Source organism: Cygnus olor, chromosome 14 (genome assembly GCF_009769625.2).
Source record: "Cygnus olor isolate bCygOlo1 chromosome 14, bCygOlo1.pri.v2, whole genome shotgun sequence".
NCBI classification, from domain to species: domain Eukaryota; kingdom Metazoa; phylum Chordata; class Aves; order Anseriformes; family Anatidae; genus Cygnus; species Cygnus olor.
The window spans coordinates 12,609,429-12,627,702 of NC_049182.1; the positions used below are offsets into that span (position 1 = coordinate 12,609,429).

Sequence of the window (18,274 nt, forward strand, 5' to 3'; positions counted from 1 at the left end):
CCCCCAGTCACCACCAGTTGCTCCCAGTTATCTCCCAGATGCCCCCCAGTTAATGCACAGCTGCCCACAGTTACCCCCAGCTGCTTTCACTTGCTCCCAGCTTCCCCCAGGTACCTCTCAGCTGCTTCCAGTTACCCCCCAGCTGCCCCCAGTTACCCCCAGCTACTCCCAGTTACTCCCCAGTTGCTCCCAGTTACTCCTAGCTGCTTCCAATCACCTCCAGCTGCCTCCAGTTACCCCCCAGCTACTCCCAATTACCCCTCAGTTGCTCCCAGTTACCCTCAACTACTTCCAACTACCATCCAGCTGCCCCCAGCTCCCCCCAGCTGCTCCCAGTTACCCCCAACTACCCCCAGTTACTCCCGGATGCTTCCAATTACCCACCAGTCGCTCCGACTTACCCCCCATCAGCTCCCAGTTACCCCCAACTGTCCACCGTTACCCCCCATCGGCTCCCAGTTGCCCCCTACCCACGCCCAGTTAGCTCCCAGCTACTCCCAGTATCACCCCCCCCATGTCCCCCTTCTCCCCTGCCCCTTGCCCAGCCGCGGGCACTGGCAGGACGGGGCGCAGGGACGCAGCCGTGGGGGACAGGGGACGTGCTGTGACACCGTCCCACCCCCGGGATCTGCCCCCAGCTGGGATCCCCGGGATAAAGCACATGGGGCCGCCCCTGCTGGCACCTCAAGGTGCGGGGGGCAGATAACGCCCAGACGGGCCCACGGGGCTGCTCGGGCATCACAGCGGCAGCATGGGGGGGCTCGGGCCCCAGTAGTGAAAACACCCTCGTTTTAAAGGCCACTTAATGTGCCAGCGACGTCTGGAAATCTTACGGGGAGGGGTTAAGATTTGGCAAAGCATCTGGCGAGAGTTGATTTTGGCTGTAGTGTTTTTACAGAAATTATGGCAATTTCCACACTGAGCATCGCAGCAGAGACCGCAGGAGGAGCCCGCCCGCGGGATTTCCACACCTGTCCCTGTTAGCTGCCACGGGGACACCGAGCACGGCGCAGACGGGTGGTGTCGTGGGGGCTGCCACACCGCTGCGGCGAGAGCAGAGGACAGGGGACACGGCGATGTGCTGGGACCGGGGCTGGTTGTGGGGCAGAGCTGCTGCAATTTCCCAGAGGGGACTGGAGCCTCCAGCTTTGAAGCCTCGAAGTCTTCTGAAGGGACTGAGCAGGGGTGGAGGATGTAGCTCCACAGGGATGCGGCAGCTCCATGGGGATGCTGTGGCCAGGGCCACCACACCATGCCCCAGTTCTGCCCTATAACTGTTGGTGGAAGGAAGGACGGATGGGAGGAGAAACACCGTGGGCTGGGAATACCCTGCAAGGAGCCAGGCAGGAGCAGAGCCTGCTCCTTGCCCCGCTTCCACCTCCTGCTCCCCACGCAGGGTGGCCCTGGCTGTGGGAAGGGGGATGGCAGGGCCAGAGCTTGTTTCCATCCCCTGGAGGATTGCCACGCAGAAATGCACCGGGTGGGCGGAAGCGCCAGGGAGCAGAAAGGGATTTATTGTGAAGGACAGCGTGGGTGCGAGAGCAGATGGGAGTCAGCCTTGCCCCAGGGCTCAGGAGCAGTGAGGAGCCCTCTTTGACCAAGCACAGAGCAAACCTCTTTTAACACCCTGACAGCAGATCGTGCGATGCTGTGGCTCATCGCAGCGTGCTGGACTGGCAGCAGGAGCCCTCTCCTGTCCCGCACCCTCCTGTCCCACTGCCCGTGGTCTTCTGCCACGGTTGGTCTGCCTCCACCCCAGCCTGTCTCCCTGCCGGGACAGCACGCAGCAGGGTGGCACCTACCATGTGGTGACCACGTGAAGTCACGGGGATGGAGGAGGGTCCTGGGCTCCTCGCAGCCACTGCCAGTGCTCTCCTGGCCACTTTTGGATGGGGACGGGAGCTGTCACGGTGGCACAGCCGGTGGCTAGGTTATGGGTTTCCTCACCTGTACCCATCCACACGGGCTGGTTCAGCTGTCCTTGAGCTGGAGGAGGCTCGGTGGCAGTGGGACAGGAGGGTCAGTGTCACCAGGGCTTGCAGAAGTGACATGCTTTTTGGGTGGAGGACCAGCACTGGTTGAAGGACCCAGAGGCTTCATTTGCTGCAGCAAAGTAGATTTGGGTAAAGCCTCCTGGAGTGAGGATAGAGGAGGAGGAGGTTGTGGCACTGCCACGGGTGGGGATGTTGAACAGCTCGGTCCTTTTTGGGGAAGGAGGGAGAGCCGGTGTCCCCAGTGTGGGGGCTGCGGGGGCTCCTTTGCTACGCTCCCACTGGTGCAGATAAACGCACCTCGCCCCCGTGCCGAGACCCCTTCCACCCTGCTCCCCCTAAAACTGCCCAAAAAGGAGGGTGCTGGGGAAGCTGGGCTGCCCGGAGCTGGGGTGAGGCTGCCCTGGGGCAGGGAGCAGCGTGCTAGCACCCGGCGCTCCCGTTTGCCCCTTGCTGCAGCTGCCAGCAGCATTTCCCTGAGCTCCCCTGCAGCCTGCCCCCGCCGCAGCCGCTCTGGAGAGATCGAGCTGAGGACAAGCGGGTGCTTTGCCTCGCAGGCGCTGCCTCGGCAGGCAGAAGCCGCTTGGCTCCTTCCCGAGGAAGCCGGGGCAGCGGAGGATGCTCGTGGCGGTCCCCAGCCGCGGGGATGCGGGGTTGCTAGGAGGCAGGTGAAGGTGACGGGGACAGCGCTGCGGAGCACCGCAGGCCCAGGTACCGCCGCAGCCGTGCTCCGGGGACGGGGATGGGGACAGGAGGGCCCCCGGAGCCCCTGCGCAGGGCAGGCGGCAGCGGAGGGAAGGAGCTGCAGGGGGACCGGTGGAGGATGTGGGAGCTGGTGGCCGGCTCGGCCCTTCGCCGCCACCGCTCCCTGCTGTGAGTAGCCAGGGGGGCGAGGGGCTCCGGCAAGGGTGATGCTGGGGGCCCGTGCCCTTGGGATGCTGCCTGCGGCGGGGCGGGGGGGCGATGCGGCAGCCCCAGGCTGGTGCCGCCGCTGCCCTTGGGATGCTTCGCCGGCTGCGATGTGTCCTTGGGAAACCGCGCTGAGCCGGCCATGGCGGGGCCGGGGATGAGCCCTCATCCCGAGCTGGGAGCCGGATCTGACCCAGCAGGGCCCGGCGGCAGCGCGGAGGACACAGGGAGGAGGAGGAGGAGGAAGAGGAGGAGGCGCAGGGAGCCTGCCGGGGGTCTCCGAGCCGCCTTCCCCCTTCTCCTAGATCCGCATGTCCGACCAGAGCAGCAGCGATGATGGGGAGTCCGACCCCCAGCACAGCCTGTCCATGGTCTTCCTCCTCGTCCTCGTCTTCTTCATCATGGGGCTGGTAGGATTCCTGATCTGCCATGTCCTGAAGAAGAAGGGCTACCGGTGCCGGACTTTCCGGGACGAGCTCGACCCAGATAACAAGGACGTGCTGGCGGAGCTCCAGGCCAGTGAGTACGGGGAGCGGGGTGCGGGGGGCTGCGGCGCTGCCCTTTGGTGCTCCTTAAACTCAGCCCTCGAGTGCGGGCTGGGGGTGGCCAGGGGCCCTGTGGTGGGACGTGGTGCCCACCCTTTTCCCCAGGGCCTGTCCCCACCATGTGCTTGCAGAGTCTGTGCAGCCCCGAGCTGTGCCCTGTGGGTGCATGCCAGAGCTCGCGGATTGAGTTGGTTGCGCACGAAGATGGTGTGTGAAGTTTCCAGGTTGGCTTTGCCTGCTGGAGATGCCACAGCCCAGGGAAACATCTCTGCGGGCTTCCAGGAGTGCAGCAGCGGCCACTGACCATGCTGTGCAGGGCAGCTGCCCACCAGACCTCAGCCAAGCCCCCTGCCCCCTCAAAGCAGGTTGTGATGAATGCTGGCGATGAGTGCCACAACAGGGCAGACATCCAGCCAAGTTTCGCCAGCACGCTCCTTTAAGCTTCTAACACTGTAGCTCTGGGACTTTCTCCATCAGAGGTGGTTTCTAGGTATTTAGCAAGCCCCCAGTGGGTTTCTTGGCTGTGAACCTGTCCCGTTTACCCTTGGACGCCTTTAGCACCGCAGCATCCTGAAGGTGGCAGCTTCAGGGCTGAACTGTCCTCACGAGGAGCCTCCTCTTCAAGCTTGTTCCAAACCTGCTACCCACTCATGTCCTTGGATGCTCCCCAGAAGGAGCAATGTGCCCCCGCCTCACCGCACCACTGGCTGCCATTTCAGCCCCCTCCTTTCCAGGGTGGAGCTCTGGAGTTCCTCAGGTTCCTCCTGCAGCCGTGGGGACTTGCAGCTCCTCGGGCCTTTGTCGGCACTCACAGCTCCTGCTGAGCTGGGCCTCCCAGCCCCACGCCCTCAGTGCCACATTTTCTCCTTTCAGATGAAGAGGAGGAGCTGAATGAGGACACTGTGGAGAAGATCGTGAGATGCATCATCCAAAATGAAGGTGAGCATTTCCTTGGGCTGGCTTGGAGCCTTGCTGACCGCTTTGGCTGACACGCTCCCTTTTTCCTCTCTCTCCAGCCAATGCAGAGGCCCTCAAGGAGATGCTGGGGGACAATGAAGGGGACATCCCAGTGCCAGTGCCCAGGTGAGGGAAGCCAAAGCTTGTGGCTCTTCCAGAGTAAGGGAGAAGCAACCGCTGGGCATCCCCTGGGTCCTCAGACTCTGAACCCGGCCCCTTCCCATGTTGGCAGCTTGTTACAAAGCATCTTCCCAACAAGAAGTCCCTCTCCTCTGGGACACGGGGGTTGTGATGACTGCTTCACTTCTTTGCCAGCAGGAATATCCCTTCCTCCTGTCCTAACAGGAGGTCCCCTCAGGAACTGCTGCTTCTCAGGGCTTGCCACGCTGAGGCTGCACCAGGGTAGGGAAGGCTCCTCCAGATATCACGACCTGTCACATCCTTTTCCTCTTACAGCCTTTGTCCCCACCGCAACAGCCAGGACGGGGGCCCACCACACCACCACACGGTGCATCTGGGCTCCACGCAGGCCCCCTGCATCCACTGCAGCAAGAGGAAGAGGCACCCGCTGCACCGGCAAGGAAGGTCCAAGGATGGCAAAGGCAGGATGCATCCTGGAGAGACCACCGTCTTCTCAGTGGGCAGGTACTGGAATGAGCCTTGCGCTGATGGAGCAAGCATTATGGAGAGACTTCTCGGTTCCCCTTCCCCACTTACCCTATGCCAGACACCCCTTGCTCAGGAGTCCTGAGGGCCAGGTGCCTCCTGCACCTCCAAATTCCCGTGGTGTGCAGCAGGCCGTGACGCATGGGTGCCTTTCCCCTTCCTTCTCCACAAGGTGACTCAGGCCTGGGTTGCCCTGCTGACTCAGAGCCAGGTAGAGCCCCAATTCCGTGTCCATTCAAAGCCTGCTGTCCCACCTACATGCGACTTGGGGTCCTTCTTGCTGCAGGGGCAGTGGCCCCAGGTTTTAGGGATCTCGTGAGGAGAGGGAGGAGGTGACACAGGTTCCTGTTGCAAGTCGCCACCATCAGAATGAAAGAGTGGCTATTCTCCTCCAGGTCTTTGCCTGCAATGATGACTGTAATCAGATGCTGTGGGAGGAATATGAGAGCAGGGGAGTGTACTTGACACTTCCCACAAATAGTCTCCCAGTCCCCATCTGTTCTCACCTCAAGGGACTCCCAGAGCTGCCTGTGGTCTCTGAGCAGTCATCAACCTTTGATACAATCTGTGACCCTGCCCAGGTTGCCCCATTCCCCAGCAGAAAGGTCTGGTCCTGCCATGGTGATGATGAGCCAGATGGGGCATTGGGAGGAGTTGTTTCCACCATCGGAGCTAGGAGTCTCAGAAGGGAGGTGAATTGGGAGCTGTGTGGGGAGCTGGTAAAGGGGAGGACCTCCCCGTGCCAAACTCCATCTGAGATCGCCCCTTTCTGCAGGAGGAAAGCTTCTGGCTTCCTCTGGGCTGGTTGCTGCCAGCTGTCCTTGGTGTCAGGGCTGGTGGCTGGTAAGCCAGATCTCCGCACAGCTGCATATTCATGGCTAATCTTCCCTGGCTGGAGCCCAGCTCCTTCTGCTCCTCTGTGTCCTTCACCCATGTTCTTCTCAGTCTCCTCTCACTCAGCTCTGTGTGCCTGGAGAAGATGGTCCCCTCCGAAACACGCCTTCCCTCACACCCCAATTTTCTCTCCTTATCCTTGTTAAGTTCCCGTGTCACACAAGCCTTTTCCAAGGTTATATGTTAGAAGTTTCCACTTGCTGAATCTCCTTGGTATGAGGTCCAGCTGCTAAGGGGCCTATGTGTCTGTGAGGTACCTCCAAATTCTACCTCCAAATTCTGTCTCGTGTTTCCCAGCTGGCCGCTCTGCTCTTCCAGTTCCCTGATGACTTTTCAGGGAGTGCCCTTGCTGTGTCTTGCTATGAGTATCGTGATTGCACAAGCCACCTTGATTCATGACCACACACAAAAACTCCACTTTAACCTGCTTCTGTTTGCAGCCCTCAGGTCTTGTTCATCCATTTTTGGCTGTTGCTTTTGCCTTGGAGACAGCGGCTGGGAGTCTGATCCCCTTTCCTATTGACCAGGTCTGGTGCAGTCAGCGTGGGTCCACCGAGGCTGTCAGGGGCTGGAGCACACGGTGTGTGAGGAGCTGCTGAGGGAATGGGGTTTGTTTGGCATGGAGAGGTCTAGTGGGGATCTAATTGCTCTGAAACCACTCAGAAGGGTGAGGGGAATTTAAGTGACGATGCAGCTAGACTCCTCTCAGAGATGCACCATGAAGGGCAAGAGGCAGCAGCCGCAAGTTGTACCTAGTGAAATCTGGATGAGGCACAGAGAGGAAGCATTGTGCCCCATGAATTATGCTGCCCTATGGCAGGGCCCCAAGCAGCAGGGGGATTGGCATCCTTGGGGATCTCCAAACCCAGCTGGAAAGGTTTTGGAGAGCCCCGAGCAGCCTGACCAAGGGTGGAAGATGGCTCCATCTTGAGCGGAGGGTTGTACCAGAGGCCTTTCCCACCTGAACTGTCCTGTAATTCTGAGGTAATCAGGTTTAAATGATCTGTACTCTCATATTATTGAATAATTTATCATCTGTCTTAGGGCTTTCCTAAACCTTTCATCTTTGCCATCGCTACCATGCTATTGAGCGGCCACATCAGGGGAGCCCTCCCTCACCATGCACCGACCCACCAGTGGCGGAGCTCATACGCAGCCCATCCACATCTCACGGAGGTCTCGTCCCCGGCTCGCTCAGCTGCAGCATGTTGTGTCCTGTTGGATCAAGTGTCCTAGCCGTGCTGACTAGGCGGACACCAAAATGCTCCTGCCCTTCTCCTCATGATCCGGAGGTTTCTCGTGTCCTCTCCAGCCTGAATCCTGCCTGCTCCTCTGAGTGCCTTCCCGTCTCCTTCAGGCTGACACTGCTCAAAGGTGTTACTGAGAAATGGTCCCATCATTTGTGCCTCCTCCCGGTCCCTTTTTGGGACTGGAGCATTCTGTGGCCTTCTTGTATCACCGTGCTGGTGCCCTGTCTCCAGATACCTGGATAGACCTAAAAGGTCACATTTGCTGTGGCTCGGCCTGACCCCAGCAGTCCTCTGGGAACATCATTCCAAACTGGAGCATTTCCCTTCTCAACCCTTCCAATTTATGAGCAGTGTTTCAAGCTGTGATGCTGAGGAGTCTGTATTGCCTACCCTGGTGATGTTATTTATGGTTCTGGCCACCTGGTGCTCTGGCCATCTGCTGAGGCCTGCACTGCCTCTGTCTGGAGCTCCCCTGTGCTTCAAGAGGGTTTAAGAACTACCATCGGGTAACCTGAACATCTTGAAATCACATTCCTCGTTGCTGTCCTCTGCTTGCTAGCCCGTCTTTCCTTGTTCCTGACACAGGACCACTCTGGTGGTGTCCTTCACTCACTCGCTCTGGCAGCTCATCTTGGATCTGTTCTTTCTTGGACCTTCCTTCTCAGTGTCCTCCTTCGGGATGGCCATTTACTTAACACTCAGGTCTTGCTCTTCTTTCAGCCCCAGCAGCGCTTCAGCCTCGCTGCTGGCACCATTTTGCCCTGCCTGCCGCCGACTCACAGCCGAGCCCCAGCAGCGCCAGGGCCTTCTGGGCCTGAATCCCCTGTGGTGGGCCCAGTGCTCTGTCTGGTGGGCACCAGCTCACCAGAGGAGACATTTCCCCTCTGCTGGTCCAGCTGTGGCGTGCAGTGCTTAAATGGGGGAATCAGAGCTTGTCAGCACCAGCTCCCTTGCAGTTTTTAGACTTTGTGCATTCCCCCTCCCAAATCCCAAACTGACAGCAGTTCCCTAACCTCTCCCTCCTCCCCAAGTGCAGTACTGCAGTCCCCTCTGATTCTACACTCATCCATTGTCCGTGTCAGGCCGACTTTGCAGTTCTCCTTCCCTCCCAAGAGCTCTGAGCTGCTCCCCGGCATGCAGTGGAGGCTTGGTAGGCTGCTCAGCACCATCCATTGCACCAGGGGCTGCGCACAGCTTGCCCTGGTGGGTTTTAGCCTGGCAGCTCCTCTTTGTGCTTGATACCTGTCCCCACACACAGCTCACCCTTCCCTCAGCCTGCAAAGCGGCGCTGCAGCCCCTTACACAGATCCCTTCCTCCCTGGGATCTGCCCAAAATGCACCAAATCCACATCCAAGGCTCTGTACAAGCCCCTCTTTGGCCAGGCTGCATCTCAGGGCTGTTACCTGTCCTGCCATGGGAGGACAGACCGTAAGGGCTGGCACCAACATCTGGACTGGGCTTTTCGTCCTTCTCTTTACCAGCACTTTGTACTGGGTGTGCTTTCTGTAGAAAATGAAGGAAATCTGGGGTGAGGTGGCCAGGGCATGGCTGGGGCGGGTGTCAGCACTGAACAGGTCTGAGAGTTTGGAGATCAGCACGGGCTGGCGACAAAGAGAGAGGATCCCACGCTGGAGGCAAGCTGGAAATAGCATTGGGAAGGAAACAGTGGGAGAACAGAGGGAAGAGCTTTTGACCCGCCTGTCCCCTGTTGCAGGTTTCGTGTCACGCACATCGGGAAGAAGCCCACCTTCCCCGAGCAGCAGGACGGCGCCCAGCCTGACGGCAGCAGGGAGCCGAGCACAGAGGAGCTGGAGCACAGCAGCGAGCGGCTGCGGCGGGAGCGGGCTCACAACGGGACTGTCCCCACGGGTGGCCTGGAGAACGGGGCCGTCCAGGGGGGAGCAAAAAGCACGGAGCTGAGCCGCTCCAGCACCCCAGCTCCAAACACACCCGGCAGCCGGGACGGCAGAGCGGCGGGCAGGGTGGGCAGCTCTCCTGGGAGCACAAGTCACCAGTGGAGGCACCTGAGCCGTCGGGGTCTGGGAGGGTCGAGCCTCAGCATCCCGGGGCAGCTGGGGCAGGAAGGAGGACAGAGAGGCAGCATCTGCCAGGAGGAGGCCGGACTGGGGTCAGCAGATGAGGTGTCGGATATTCACGGGAGCCTGAGCCTACATGAAGGGGCGGAGGAGCTGGGAAGGGAGGAGAGCAGCAGAAGACAGCCCGCAGCAGAGGCCATGGGGCAGCAGGTGGGTTCCTCCTCTTCCTCGTCCCCCGGTGGTCTCCTGGGTTGGAGGGGCTGAGGCATTACGGTGCAGTGCCCAAGGTCCTGGTGTGCTTGGGTGCTGCCAAACACACTCACAGGGCAGTTTGGGTTGGACTGCAGGGACATCTTTCACCACACCAGGTTGCTCAAGGCCCCATCCAACCCAGCTCCGAACACTCCCCATGACGGGGCATCCACAGCTTCTCTGGGCAACCTGTTCCGGCATCTCACTGCTCCCATCACGAAAAATTTCTTCCTTATACCAAATCCACCCTCTTTCACTTTAAAACCATTGCCCCTCATCCTGTCACTAAAAGCCCTAGGACAAGGTCTTCCTCCATCTTTCTTTTGAACCCCTTTATACATGGAAAGGCCACAATGAGGTCTCCTGGAGGCTCCTCTTCTCCACACAGCAGCATGAGTCCCCACTGCAGGGACGGAGGAGCTGGGGGTGGCTGCGGTGCAGGACCTGCTCCATCCTGCACACCCTGCTCCCTTTCCCTAGCTGCATTTTCCCATCCTTTTTCTAATACCTGTAGCAGTGGTAAAGAGGGGTGCTCTCATTCCACGGACGCCCTCTGAGCGCTTCTGATGGGATGGGTCTGAGAAAATGTGACTTCTCCTTGGGACGTGCCAAGTCACCGTGACACTGTTCCCACCCTGCTGGTGCCCATGGTCCAGGGAAAGGCAGGCCGTGGTTGACCCTTGTGGTTGACGCAGCAGAGACCCGAGGGCAGACCTGCAGCCGCCAGCCCCTCGGGCAAGGGACGTGTTCGGCCCCTTTGTGGTTGGGCTCTTTGGGGACATCTCCTGGGATCACTGTTCCTTGTCCCTCTGCACAGGGCTTATTCTCCCTCAGGGCTCACCGCAGCCAGCAACATGCAGGCAGGGCAAGATGCCCCCAGGAGCCCTTCTGGCCTTGAAGTCTGGGAAGGGATGAAGCCACCAGGCTGGGGCTCAGTTGTCATTCCCACCCTGGTGCTTGGAGCGGGGAGCAGCACCTGGGCAGCTCCCAGCCTCCCCACCTGACACCACGCTGGAGCTGCTAGCGAGCTCTGGGCAGCACCAGTGAAGAGATGGGGTGCTTGGACTTCAGTGGGCCAGCCCGCTCCCTGTTGCTGCCTCCAGGCTCTTACTTGCTAGAGGAGGAGGGAAACAAATGGTTTGAGGAAAGAACCTGTGTGCCTCAGTGCTGGGAGCCTGCTTGAAGGAAGGAGGATGGATGTGAATGTGGAAAGCCTAAGGAAGGCCCTTAGTAGGGGCTGAATGGCTGCAGACTTTCTTCAGAGACCTCTCCAGAGGACTGCAGAGGCACCAAGAGGTCCTCCTTCCTCCAATGGCCCAGCACGCAGCCCTTTCCTTCTGTTCATCTTCCCTTCGGTTCACCATTGAGGAGAGCAGGGAAGGGGCGGGCTGGACAAAGCAGAAGGTTGAGATGTGGGGCAGGAGAAGCACGGACAGCCCTGGGCATAGCCAAGCACCCAGCCCTGGGGCCGCTCCACTGGACTTGGTGGTGTTGCTTTGGCACGATCGGGGACAGGTGGCCACAGGGAGGACAGTGATGGGATGTCAATGAGATGTTTGCTACCAAGTCCTGGAGCTGCTCAGCAACTACCCCGTCCCTTACGTCCCTGCCAGGGCCACCCTGAAGACTGTTAGCTGCTGCCTGGTACGTCCTGCAGGCGGCAGAAGGGCAGAGAAATGGGGATGGGGCTGTAAGTTAGCGGGGTCATGGCCACCGGCCCGTAGGTCCCTGATGGGGCCAACGGAGCCCCTGGCCGGGCTCCCCCAGGAGCTCTGCCTGATACCTGCATCTCTCCCCCTCCCGCAGGAGCCCAGCACCATGGTACAGGACCGAGGAGCCACCGTGTGATGTGAGTGCTCGTCCCCAGCCCCGCGTCCAGGTCCTGGGGTGGGCAGGGGGTCACGGCTGCAGAGAGGGGCCGAGCCATGCAGAGCGCCCATCTACCTGCGGGGTGTACCTGGCTGGCCACAGCGGTGGCCATGGGCCAGCCCCATCCCACTTCTCTCTCCCTGCAGCTCCTCTCCACTCCTGGCCAGAGCAGCCGACGGGAGGCACGGGGCCCCTGGCCCCACACCGGGCTGGGGGCTCTGCCGCGGGGGGCAGCCGGCCCCGGCCCCAGCCTGGGCAAGCAGCTTGGCATGGCCAGAGCGACGCGCGGACATTACAGACCTCATCCCATCGGCAATAGTTACCTGACTCCCACCCAGCACCAACACCCCCACCCCGGGGGTCCCCCCAGCCTGGCACAAGTGGGGACCCCCTCCCAGCACCCCGCTGCCACCCAGTCCCCGCACCCCCCAGAAGGATTCTGTAGGGATGCTGCAGGGGCAGTGGCACCAGCTCGAGCCCCCCGCATCCCCAAACTCACCGCAGAGCACAGCCCCGGCGGTGCCACCGAGCAGGACGCGGCGCAGCACCCGCCGGCACAAAGCCCCCAGCACCACTGGGGAGGGACTGCGCAGCGCCTGGGGGACGCTGATGGAGATGGGAGCCTCCAGCCCTGCCCTGCCACAGGGCAACCCGGCCCCCAAGGCGAGCTTTGGTGTTAAAGTGCACTGTAAATAGATGAGCTAAAACCATTAAAGCTGCTGAACACAGCGGTGGAGCGAACTGGTTTTATTGGGGCATGGCCACCCCCTGCCCACACCGAACACGGTGCGGTGCCCAGCACGAGGAGGGGCAGAGGGGCCTGGGGAAGTAATGCCATGGGCGAGGGGCAGGGGCACGGCTGCCCGGTGCCATACGGGGATGCAGGAGCACCCTGCAAGCAGCTCTGGGCAGGATGCAGCCCCTGGAGAGACCAGCTCGGGGAACAGCGGGGTGCAGGGCAGGTCCTGCTCCCCTCCACGCCATCTCCTGCCCCAGGGGAGCAGCCCAAGGACGGGGGGCATGTTTCGCTCGGGTGAAGACTGTGCAGCCCGGGGAGGGCCAGGGGCATCCCCAGGGTCAGCTGAGGTCCAGCTCGGGGTCGGGGGCTCTGCTGGGCGGTGGGGGAGGCGCACGGAGCTGCCAAGAGAGGGGAGGAGATGCCCACAGGCTGAGGTCAGGGGCTCCCCATTGCCCTGACCCCAGTGCAGAGGCTGTAGGGATGCACAATCCCTTTGTGGGGATCTGGGACGGGATTTGGGGGGAGAACATCGCAGTGAAGGGGCACTTACCGGACGGATGCGGGTGGCTGACAGGTCCGGAGAGCTCTGCCCGCTGCCTGTGCCCTCCTGCCTGCCAACTGCACCCACACAAGAGCTCAGACACGCTCTGTGGGCCCTCCCAGACACCCCCCTGACCCCCAGCATTCACCTCCCAGCAGAATTTCGGGAGACGGATTGGAGCCCACGCTGCTGCCAGGCACGAGGCCAGGGGGGGAGAAGGGCGGCGGGGACGGTGAAGGCAGCTCCTGCGAACACAGAGCCGAGCGCTGGAGCAGGGCGGGCAGCACCAGGACCCCCCTGCAGCCACGGTCACTGTCACCAACCTGCCCAGCCATCCCCCGAGCCCCAGTGAGCTCCTCCACCACCAGCGAGGGGAAGACGCCGACGCGGCCGTCAAAGTCGCCCATCCAGAAGCCGTCGTCCACCTCATCCTCAGCACGGGGCAGCACGCGGATGATGGCACCCTCGGGGAAGCTCAGCTCCTCAGGGCTCTGTCCCTCGTAGTCATAGAGGGCTCGCACCAGCCAGGCTGCGGGGAGGGGGCTTAGCACCATGGGATGAGGTCCCGCAACTCCATCCCGGGGCAGTGATGTCCCACACACCCATGCCCCACACACCCACCTCCGGGCTCCAGGACCAGCTCCGCGGCCATGAGGCTGGAGAGCTGCCGCTGCAGGGCGGCCCCCGAGGGGCCCACGACACCAGTCCCAGTGGCCAAACTCGGCTCACTGCCCACACAGCCCAGGGACAGCAGGTACTTCTCGGGGACGTAGCCGATCTGGCCTGCCTTGTTCCGAGCCTGGTGGGGCAGAAGCCATGTCACCATCCCAGTGACATGATGGCATTTGGGTCCCCCTGGCCCAGAACCCTCCAAAACTGCCCCCAGCTTTGTGATGAGCCGGAGGGCAGACCCCAGTCCACTCCAGCTGCCCACACACCCACCTTCACCCACTCCTCCATGTCACCATCCTCGATGACCTCCAGCTCCTCTCCCTGCGCGATGGACAGCTCGTCCGCCTGGCGGCCCTGTGGGGAACAGGGAACAGCGTGTCACAGCCAGGACAGGGGACAGCGTGTCACAGCCAGGCTGGCAGTGCCATCCCCATGAGGGCAGGGCACCTGTGGCTTTACCTGGTACCCAAAGATGACTCTGCAGGTGTAGGGGTAGGTGCGGGCGGTGTGGCTGGGCTCAGCATCCTCGAACGTCTCGTCGCTGTCGTAGTCATCGAACTCGGCGGGGTCCAGCCCCGTGGGCTCCTCCTCGCCCGGCCGGGTGCTGCTGGGGGTGCGCGGGTGCTCCTCGCCTGCCCGCACAGCCCCAGCCAGCCAGGCGTCCACGTCCAGCCCCACTGTGCGCAGCAGCGCCAGCCGCGCCTCTGCCTTCGCCTTGCCGACCTGAGGCACGGACCGGGAGGGGATAACGGCACGGACAGGGCAGGGATGGGGATGGATGTTTTCAAGGGATAAGGTGACCACAGTGGGGTGGGGGACAGCCAAGCCCCATCCCCAAGGACCCGGCCCCCAGCATGGCTACTACATGGCACAGCAACCCAGCACTGTGCTGCCACTGCAGCTCCACATCCCTGTATACCCCCGTCCCCAAAACCCCTTGAGGGTAACAAACCTCGAGGCCACCCCAAGCACGTTTGGGACCCACCTCTGCCTTCCGGATGTTTTCTCGCACTTCCTCCATCTGCCGCTCCACAGCAGCCGCCTCCGCCTCGGAGACCTGCTGCCTCCTGGCCTCCAGCCTCTGCAGCACCTGGGGGGCACCAGCAGGTCGGGACAGGGGGCGGTGGGATGAGGCTGCAGCTGCTGCCCCTCCTTGAGACCCCTGGGAGGGACGGCCTCAGCTGCGCACCCACCTCCTCGCCGTGCGCCTTGTTCTTGCCATCCCGGGTCACCCGCGTGGCCCAGCGCCGGGCCTCCTTCTCCAGGCTGGCCCCACCGTCCTCCGGCTCCAGCAGGGACACCTGGGCAAGGACAGGGTGGCTGGGAAGGGTCTGGGTGTGTGGCCTCCCTGTGTCGTACTGCCCCCCCCCCCCCCCACCTACTTCAGGGATGCCAGCGAGCTGGAAACGCTGCTCGGGTGCCAGCGTGAAGGCGGCGTGGTCCTGCAGGAAGAGGAGGAGGTCCTGCTCCCGGCACACCTGCGGCAGGGAGAAGCATGGGGCTGGGGGAGAGATGCTCACCCGTCCCCATCTGCCAGCCATCAGGGACCCGGGGACGGGTGGCGTTACCCGTGTGGCCGCCTCCGAAACGCTCTGGAACCACTCCTGCGTGGCCCTGCAGGTCTCCACCTCCGCCTGGCCCGCCGTGGTCAAGTGGTCCCGCAGCCGCTCATAGAGGTCACCGTCCAGAGCCTGTGGAAAGCCAGTGGCAGACCCCCACATGGCCCCCGTGTCTCCTCGGGGACAGGGCAGGGGACCATGCCAACAGCACGGGGACCTGTCCCAGCCCTGCGAGACCCCCGCCGTGCCCTGCCCAGGGGGATGCAGTGGGCTGCTGTGCCCCCCCAGCAGCCCCGAGCTGGGGAGGTGTCCCCAGAGCTGCTACCTGCATGACGGCGGGCAGCTCCACGCGGTAGTAGTGGTCCAGGTGGGCATTGGCGGACACCAGCGTGAGGACGTACTCGTTCTGCACGCCCGCAAGCTGCCTCGAGTACTCGGCCAGCTGCGCGGAGAACTGGGGGACGGGGACAGCGAGGGGTGGTGACGAGGTGGGGGACACCGCCCCGCACCATCCCCGTGCCTGGGGACCTCGCTGTCCCCGCGCTGCCCACCTTGGCGCTGAGTTTCTGCAGGCTGGCCTTGGTGTGGAAAATCCTCCGGTCGCTCTTGCGGAGCCTGGGGAGGACAGGGACAGTGTGACCCCCTGCATGTCCCCACCACTCCCGCTGCAGCCCCCGTCCCCTCCTCACCGTGCCTCCACGTCGGCCGCCTTGTCCTTGGCCACCTCGCTGCTGCGCTGGAGGTGGGTGAACTGCTTCTTTGCCTTGTCCAGCTCCTTCACCGTCTCCAGCAGCTCTGCCTGTGCCTTCTGCAGCTGCTCGATGCTCTGGCAGGGGGATGTCAGCCCTGGGACCTGTCCCCACTGCCCTCACCCTGTCCCGGGGGGGGGACGTGCCCTCACCCCATACCTTCTTGAGCATCCTCTCCTTGGACAGGCGGGCGGTCTTGGCAGCCTCGGCGGCGAGGCTGCGGTAGCTCTCGGAGGCAGTGACGCGGGCCTGCCCGGCGTACGTGGTCCCCTCGATGACGCCCTTCCAGACAGTGAGGACTCCCCTGCAGGGATGAGGGCAGGGGATCAGCCACACCGTGGGGCTCCTGTGCAGCCCTGCTGAGGCTTCTGGGGATGCCCAGAAAACAGCAAAGCCTGCCCCTGCTGTCCCCGCTGAGGTGGGTACTGCATCCATGGGGACATCCCACCCACAGCTGCATCCCTGAGGCACCCAAATCCTGGCCAGCATTTGCCATCTCCAAGCTGGGAGGGCCATGTGTCAACCCCTGCCCCTTGTCCCCATCCCCATTCCCCTGTAGCTCACCTTGAGTCACCGGCATCGCTGCGGCCCCGCTGCCAGTCCCTCTTCACGAACTGGCTGGCCAGCCTCTGCAGTGCCTGCGGACAGACCCGCTGTCACCAGTCCTCCCTCACCGGGCACCCCGGCACCCTGCCACCCACCCTGGGGGTGAGAGCGGGTCCCCTGGGGCTGGCTGCCCACCCTGTGGGTGTCCCCAGGGGGGCAGGTTGGGGGCAGAAAGCAGCCTGTGCAGGAAAAGGAGGCGAAGGCTGGCCCCAAGGCAGTGCCAGGGGGTGCGGAGGTAAAGGAAAGCCCCCCAGGTGGCGGCTTTCAGGAGCAAGGACCAGGAAGGGGACATCAGCGAGGGACGTTGGCTGTGAAGGCAGAGTAGAGGAGCCCCAACAAAGCCAAGCGCAGAGCGATCTGAGCCCTGGGGGCGGGACACGGGGACAGTCCCTGCGGGGTGCTGCACCCACCGGAGAGTCCACCGAGAGCAGGGAGCAGGCGAGCAGCCGGGAAAGCAGCGGGGCAGCAGCAGGAGCGAGGCAGAAGGTGCAGCGCAGCAGGGGGCCGAGACCCCCTGGAGCCCCTTGGGTGCTGCTGGGGGAGAGAAGAAGGGGTCAGGGGGGTCGGGGGGCCAGAGGGTCAGAGGGGTCAGGGAGGTCAGGGGGTCAGAGGGGTCAGGGCCGGGGGTGCCAGGCGCGGTGGCACTGCCACAACCCCGCGGGCTGTGGCGGAGGGGACACGAGGTGAGGGTCGCGGGGTGCCGGGTGCACACAGCATGACCCCGAGGGACGCGGCGGGGCTGGGCTGCGGTGCACGGAGCCCGGCCATGACCCAGCACGGGCCGGGCCGCCACCCTCCCGTGTCCTTCCCCGCGGGCCCGCGCACCCGGGGAGGTGCCGGGAGCCCCCCGAGGGGCCGGGGCCGTTCCCGACAGCCCGGCCCCGTCCTCACCTGCCCGTACTCCCGCTCGATGGCGGCGCGCTGCTTGCTGTACGACCTGCGGGAGAAGGCGGGGGGCAGCGGGGCCGGCGGCGGACCCCGGCAGCCCCCGGTGTCCCCCCCGGCAGCCCCCACCCGCCGTACCTGATGTCCTCCAGCAACTCGGCGTCCCGCTGCTGCTTGCCCTGCAGCCCGCAGAGCTGCTCGAGGAAGTGCAGCTTCACCTCCTGGCTCAGCTTACCCTGCGGGCACGGCACGGCTCGGCTCAGCCCCGGGGCACGGCCCCGCCTCCCCGCCCCGGCGCCCCGCAGGGCCCCGGCCCCGGCCCCGCGCCCACCTTGCGCGGCGGCGGCTGCATCCCCCCGGCGCGGCACCCACCGGCCCGCACCCGCCGCGCGCCTGCCGGGCCCGGAACTGCAGCCCCGCCCCGCCCCCTGCAAGCCCCGCCCCCTCCGCACCAGGCCCCGCCCCCTCCGCACCAGGCCCCGCCCCCTCCGCACCAGGCCCCGCCCACATAGCCACACTCCGCAAAACAAAGCCCCGCCCACTCAATATACCCCTGCCCTACAGGCCCCGCCCACCGGGGTAAGCCCCGCCCCCCGTGCTGTGCCCTCCTCCCTCTGCGGGCACAGGGAGGTGGGGGCGGGGACATGGGGACATGGGGACGGGGGGTGTAGGGACGTGGGGACATGGGGATGGGGACACAGGGACATGGAGACACCGAGATGGGGACGTGGGCACGGGGACAGGGGGACATGGGGATGTGGGGACAAAGGGACATGGGGACAGGGGGACATGGGGATGGGGAACACAGGGACATGAAGACAGAGAGATGGGGACGTGGGGACACAGGGGTAGGGGGACAAGGGGACACAAGGACAGGGGGACAATGTGATATGGGGACAGGGGACATGGGGACACGGGGGACACAGGGACAGGGGGATGCGGGGACACGGGGGCTCCAGGCGCAGTGTACGGGGACACGGGGAGCCCTGCGGCCCCGGTGCTGGGGTGCGGGGACAGGCAGGGCACCGCTCCCAGACATGGGGACATGGGGACACAGGGACACGTGGGGTGCGGGGACACTGCCACCCCTCGCAGGAAGGGTGCCCAGCCCCTGGCCTGGCCGGCCCCTGCTGCAGGGACACTGGGGGGGGGG

The 18,274-nt window shown here is 63.5% G+C and overlaps 2 protein-coding genes across 2 annotated transcripts; one reads left to right on the forward strand and one right to left on the reverse strand.

The window, feature by feature from the left end:
- The first annotated feature begins 720 nt into the window (after nucleotides 1-720).
- Nucleotides 721-12,063, forward strand: RELL2 (RELT like 2). Its single transcript, XM_040573599.1, has 8 exons — nucleotides 721-2,702; nucleotides 3,206-3,419; nucleotides 4,319-4,384; nucleotides 4,462-4,528; nucleotides 4,859-5,047; nucleotides 8,928-9,459; nucleotides 11,308-11,350; nucleotides 11,517-12,063. Exons 2-7 carry the CDS (start codon nucleotides 3,212-3,214, stop codon nucleotides 11,347-11,349), a joined length of 1,104 nt encoding a protein of 367 aa, XP_040429533.1. The 5' UTR covers nucleotides 721-2,702; nucleotides 3,206-3,211; the 3' UTR covers nucleotide 11,350; nucleotides 11,517-12,063.
- A 39-nt stretch (nucleotides 12,064-12,102) lies between these two features.
- Nucleotides 12,103-17,537, reverse strand: FCHSD1 (FCH and double SH3 domains 1). Its single transcript, XM_040573598.1, has 19 exons — nucleotides 17,453-17,537; nucleotides 17,260-17,357; nucleotides 17,128-17,173; nucleotides 16,195-16,268; nucleotides 15,790-15,934; nucleotides 15,571-15,707; nucleotides 15,433-15,496; nucleotides 15,207-15,335; nucleotides 14,891-15,013; nucleotides 14,705-14,800; nucleotides 14,516-14,623; nucleotides 14,308-14,412; nucleotides 13,782-14,045; nucleotides 13,593-13,676; nucleotides 13,272-13,449; nucleotides 12,974-13,179; nucleotides 12,799-12,895; nucleotides 12,660-12,727; nucleotides 12,103-12,507 (listed from the first exon to the last, which is right to left on the reverse strand). Exons 1-19 carry the CDS (start codon nucleotides 17,471-17,473, stop codon nucleotides 12,448-12,450), a joined length of 2,103 nt encoding a protein of 700 aa, XP_040429532.1. The 5' UTR covers nucleotides 17,474-17,537; the 3' UTR covers nucleotides 12,103-12,447.
- Nucleotides 17,538-18,274: the final 737 nt, after the last annotated feature.

Excerpts from the sequence above, each read along its gene's own strand:
- FCHSD1 (XM_040573598.1), bottom strand. The coding sequence starts at position 17,473 with ATGCAGCCGCCGCCGCGCAAG. Across the intron at positions 15,497-15,570 it reads GCGGCCGACGTGGAGGCACG|GCTCCGCAAGAGCGACCGGA; the intron begins GTGAGGAGGGGA and ends TGTCCTCCCCAG. Across the intron at positions 14,413-14,515 it reads ACAAGGCGCACGGCGAGGAG|GTGCTGCAGAGGCTGGAGGC; the intron begins GTGGGTGCGCAG and ends GGTGCCCCCCAG.
- RELL2 (XM_040573599.1), top strand. The coding sequence starts at position 3,212 with ATGTCCGACCAGAGCAGCAGCGATGATGGGGAGTCCGACCCCCAGCAC. Across the intron at positions 4,385-4,461 it reads ATGCATCATCCAAAATGAAG|CCAATGCAGAGGCCCTCAAG; the intron begins GTGAGCATTTCC and ends CTCTCTCTCCAG. Across the intron at positions 5,048-8,927 it reads ACCGTCTTCTCAGTGGGCAG|GTTTCGTGTCACGCACATCG; the intron begins GTACTGGAATGA and ends CCCCTGTTGCAG.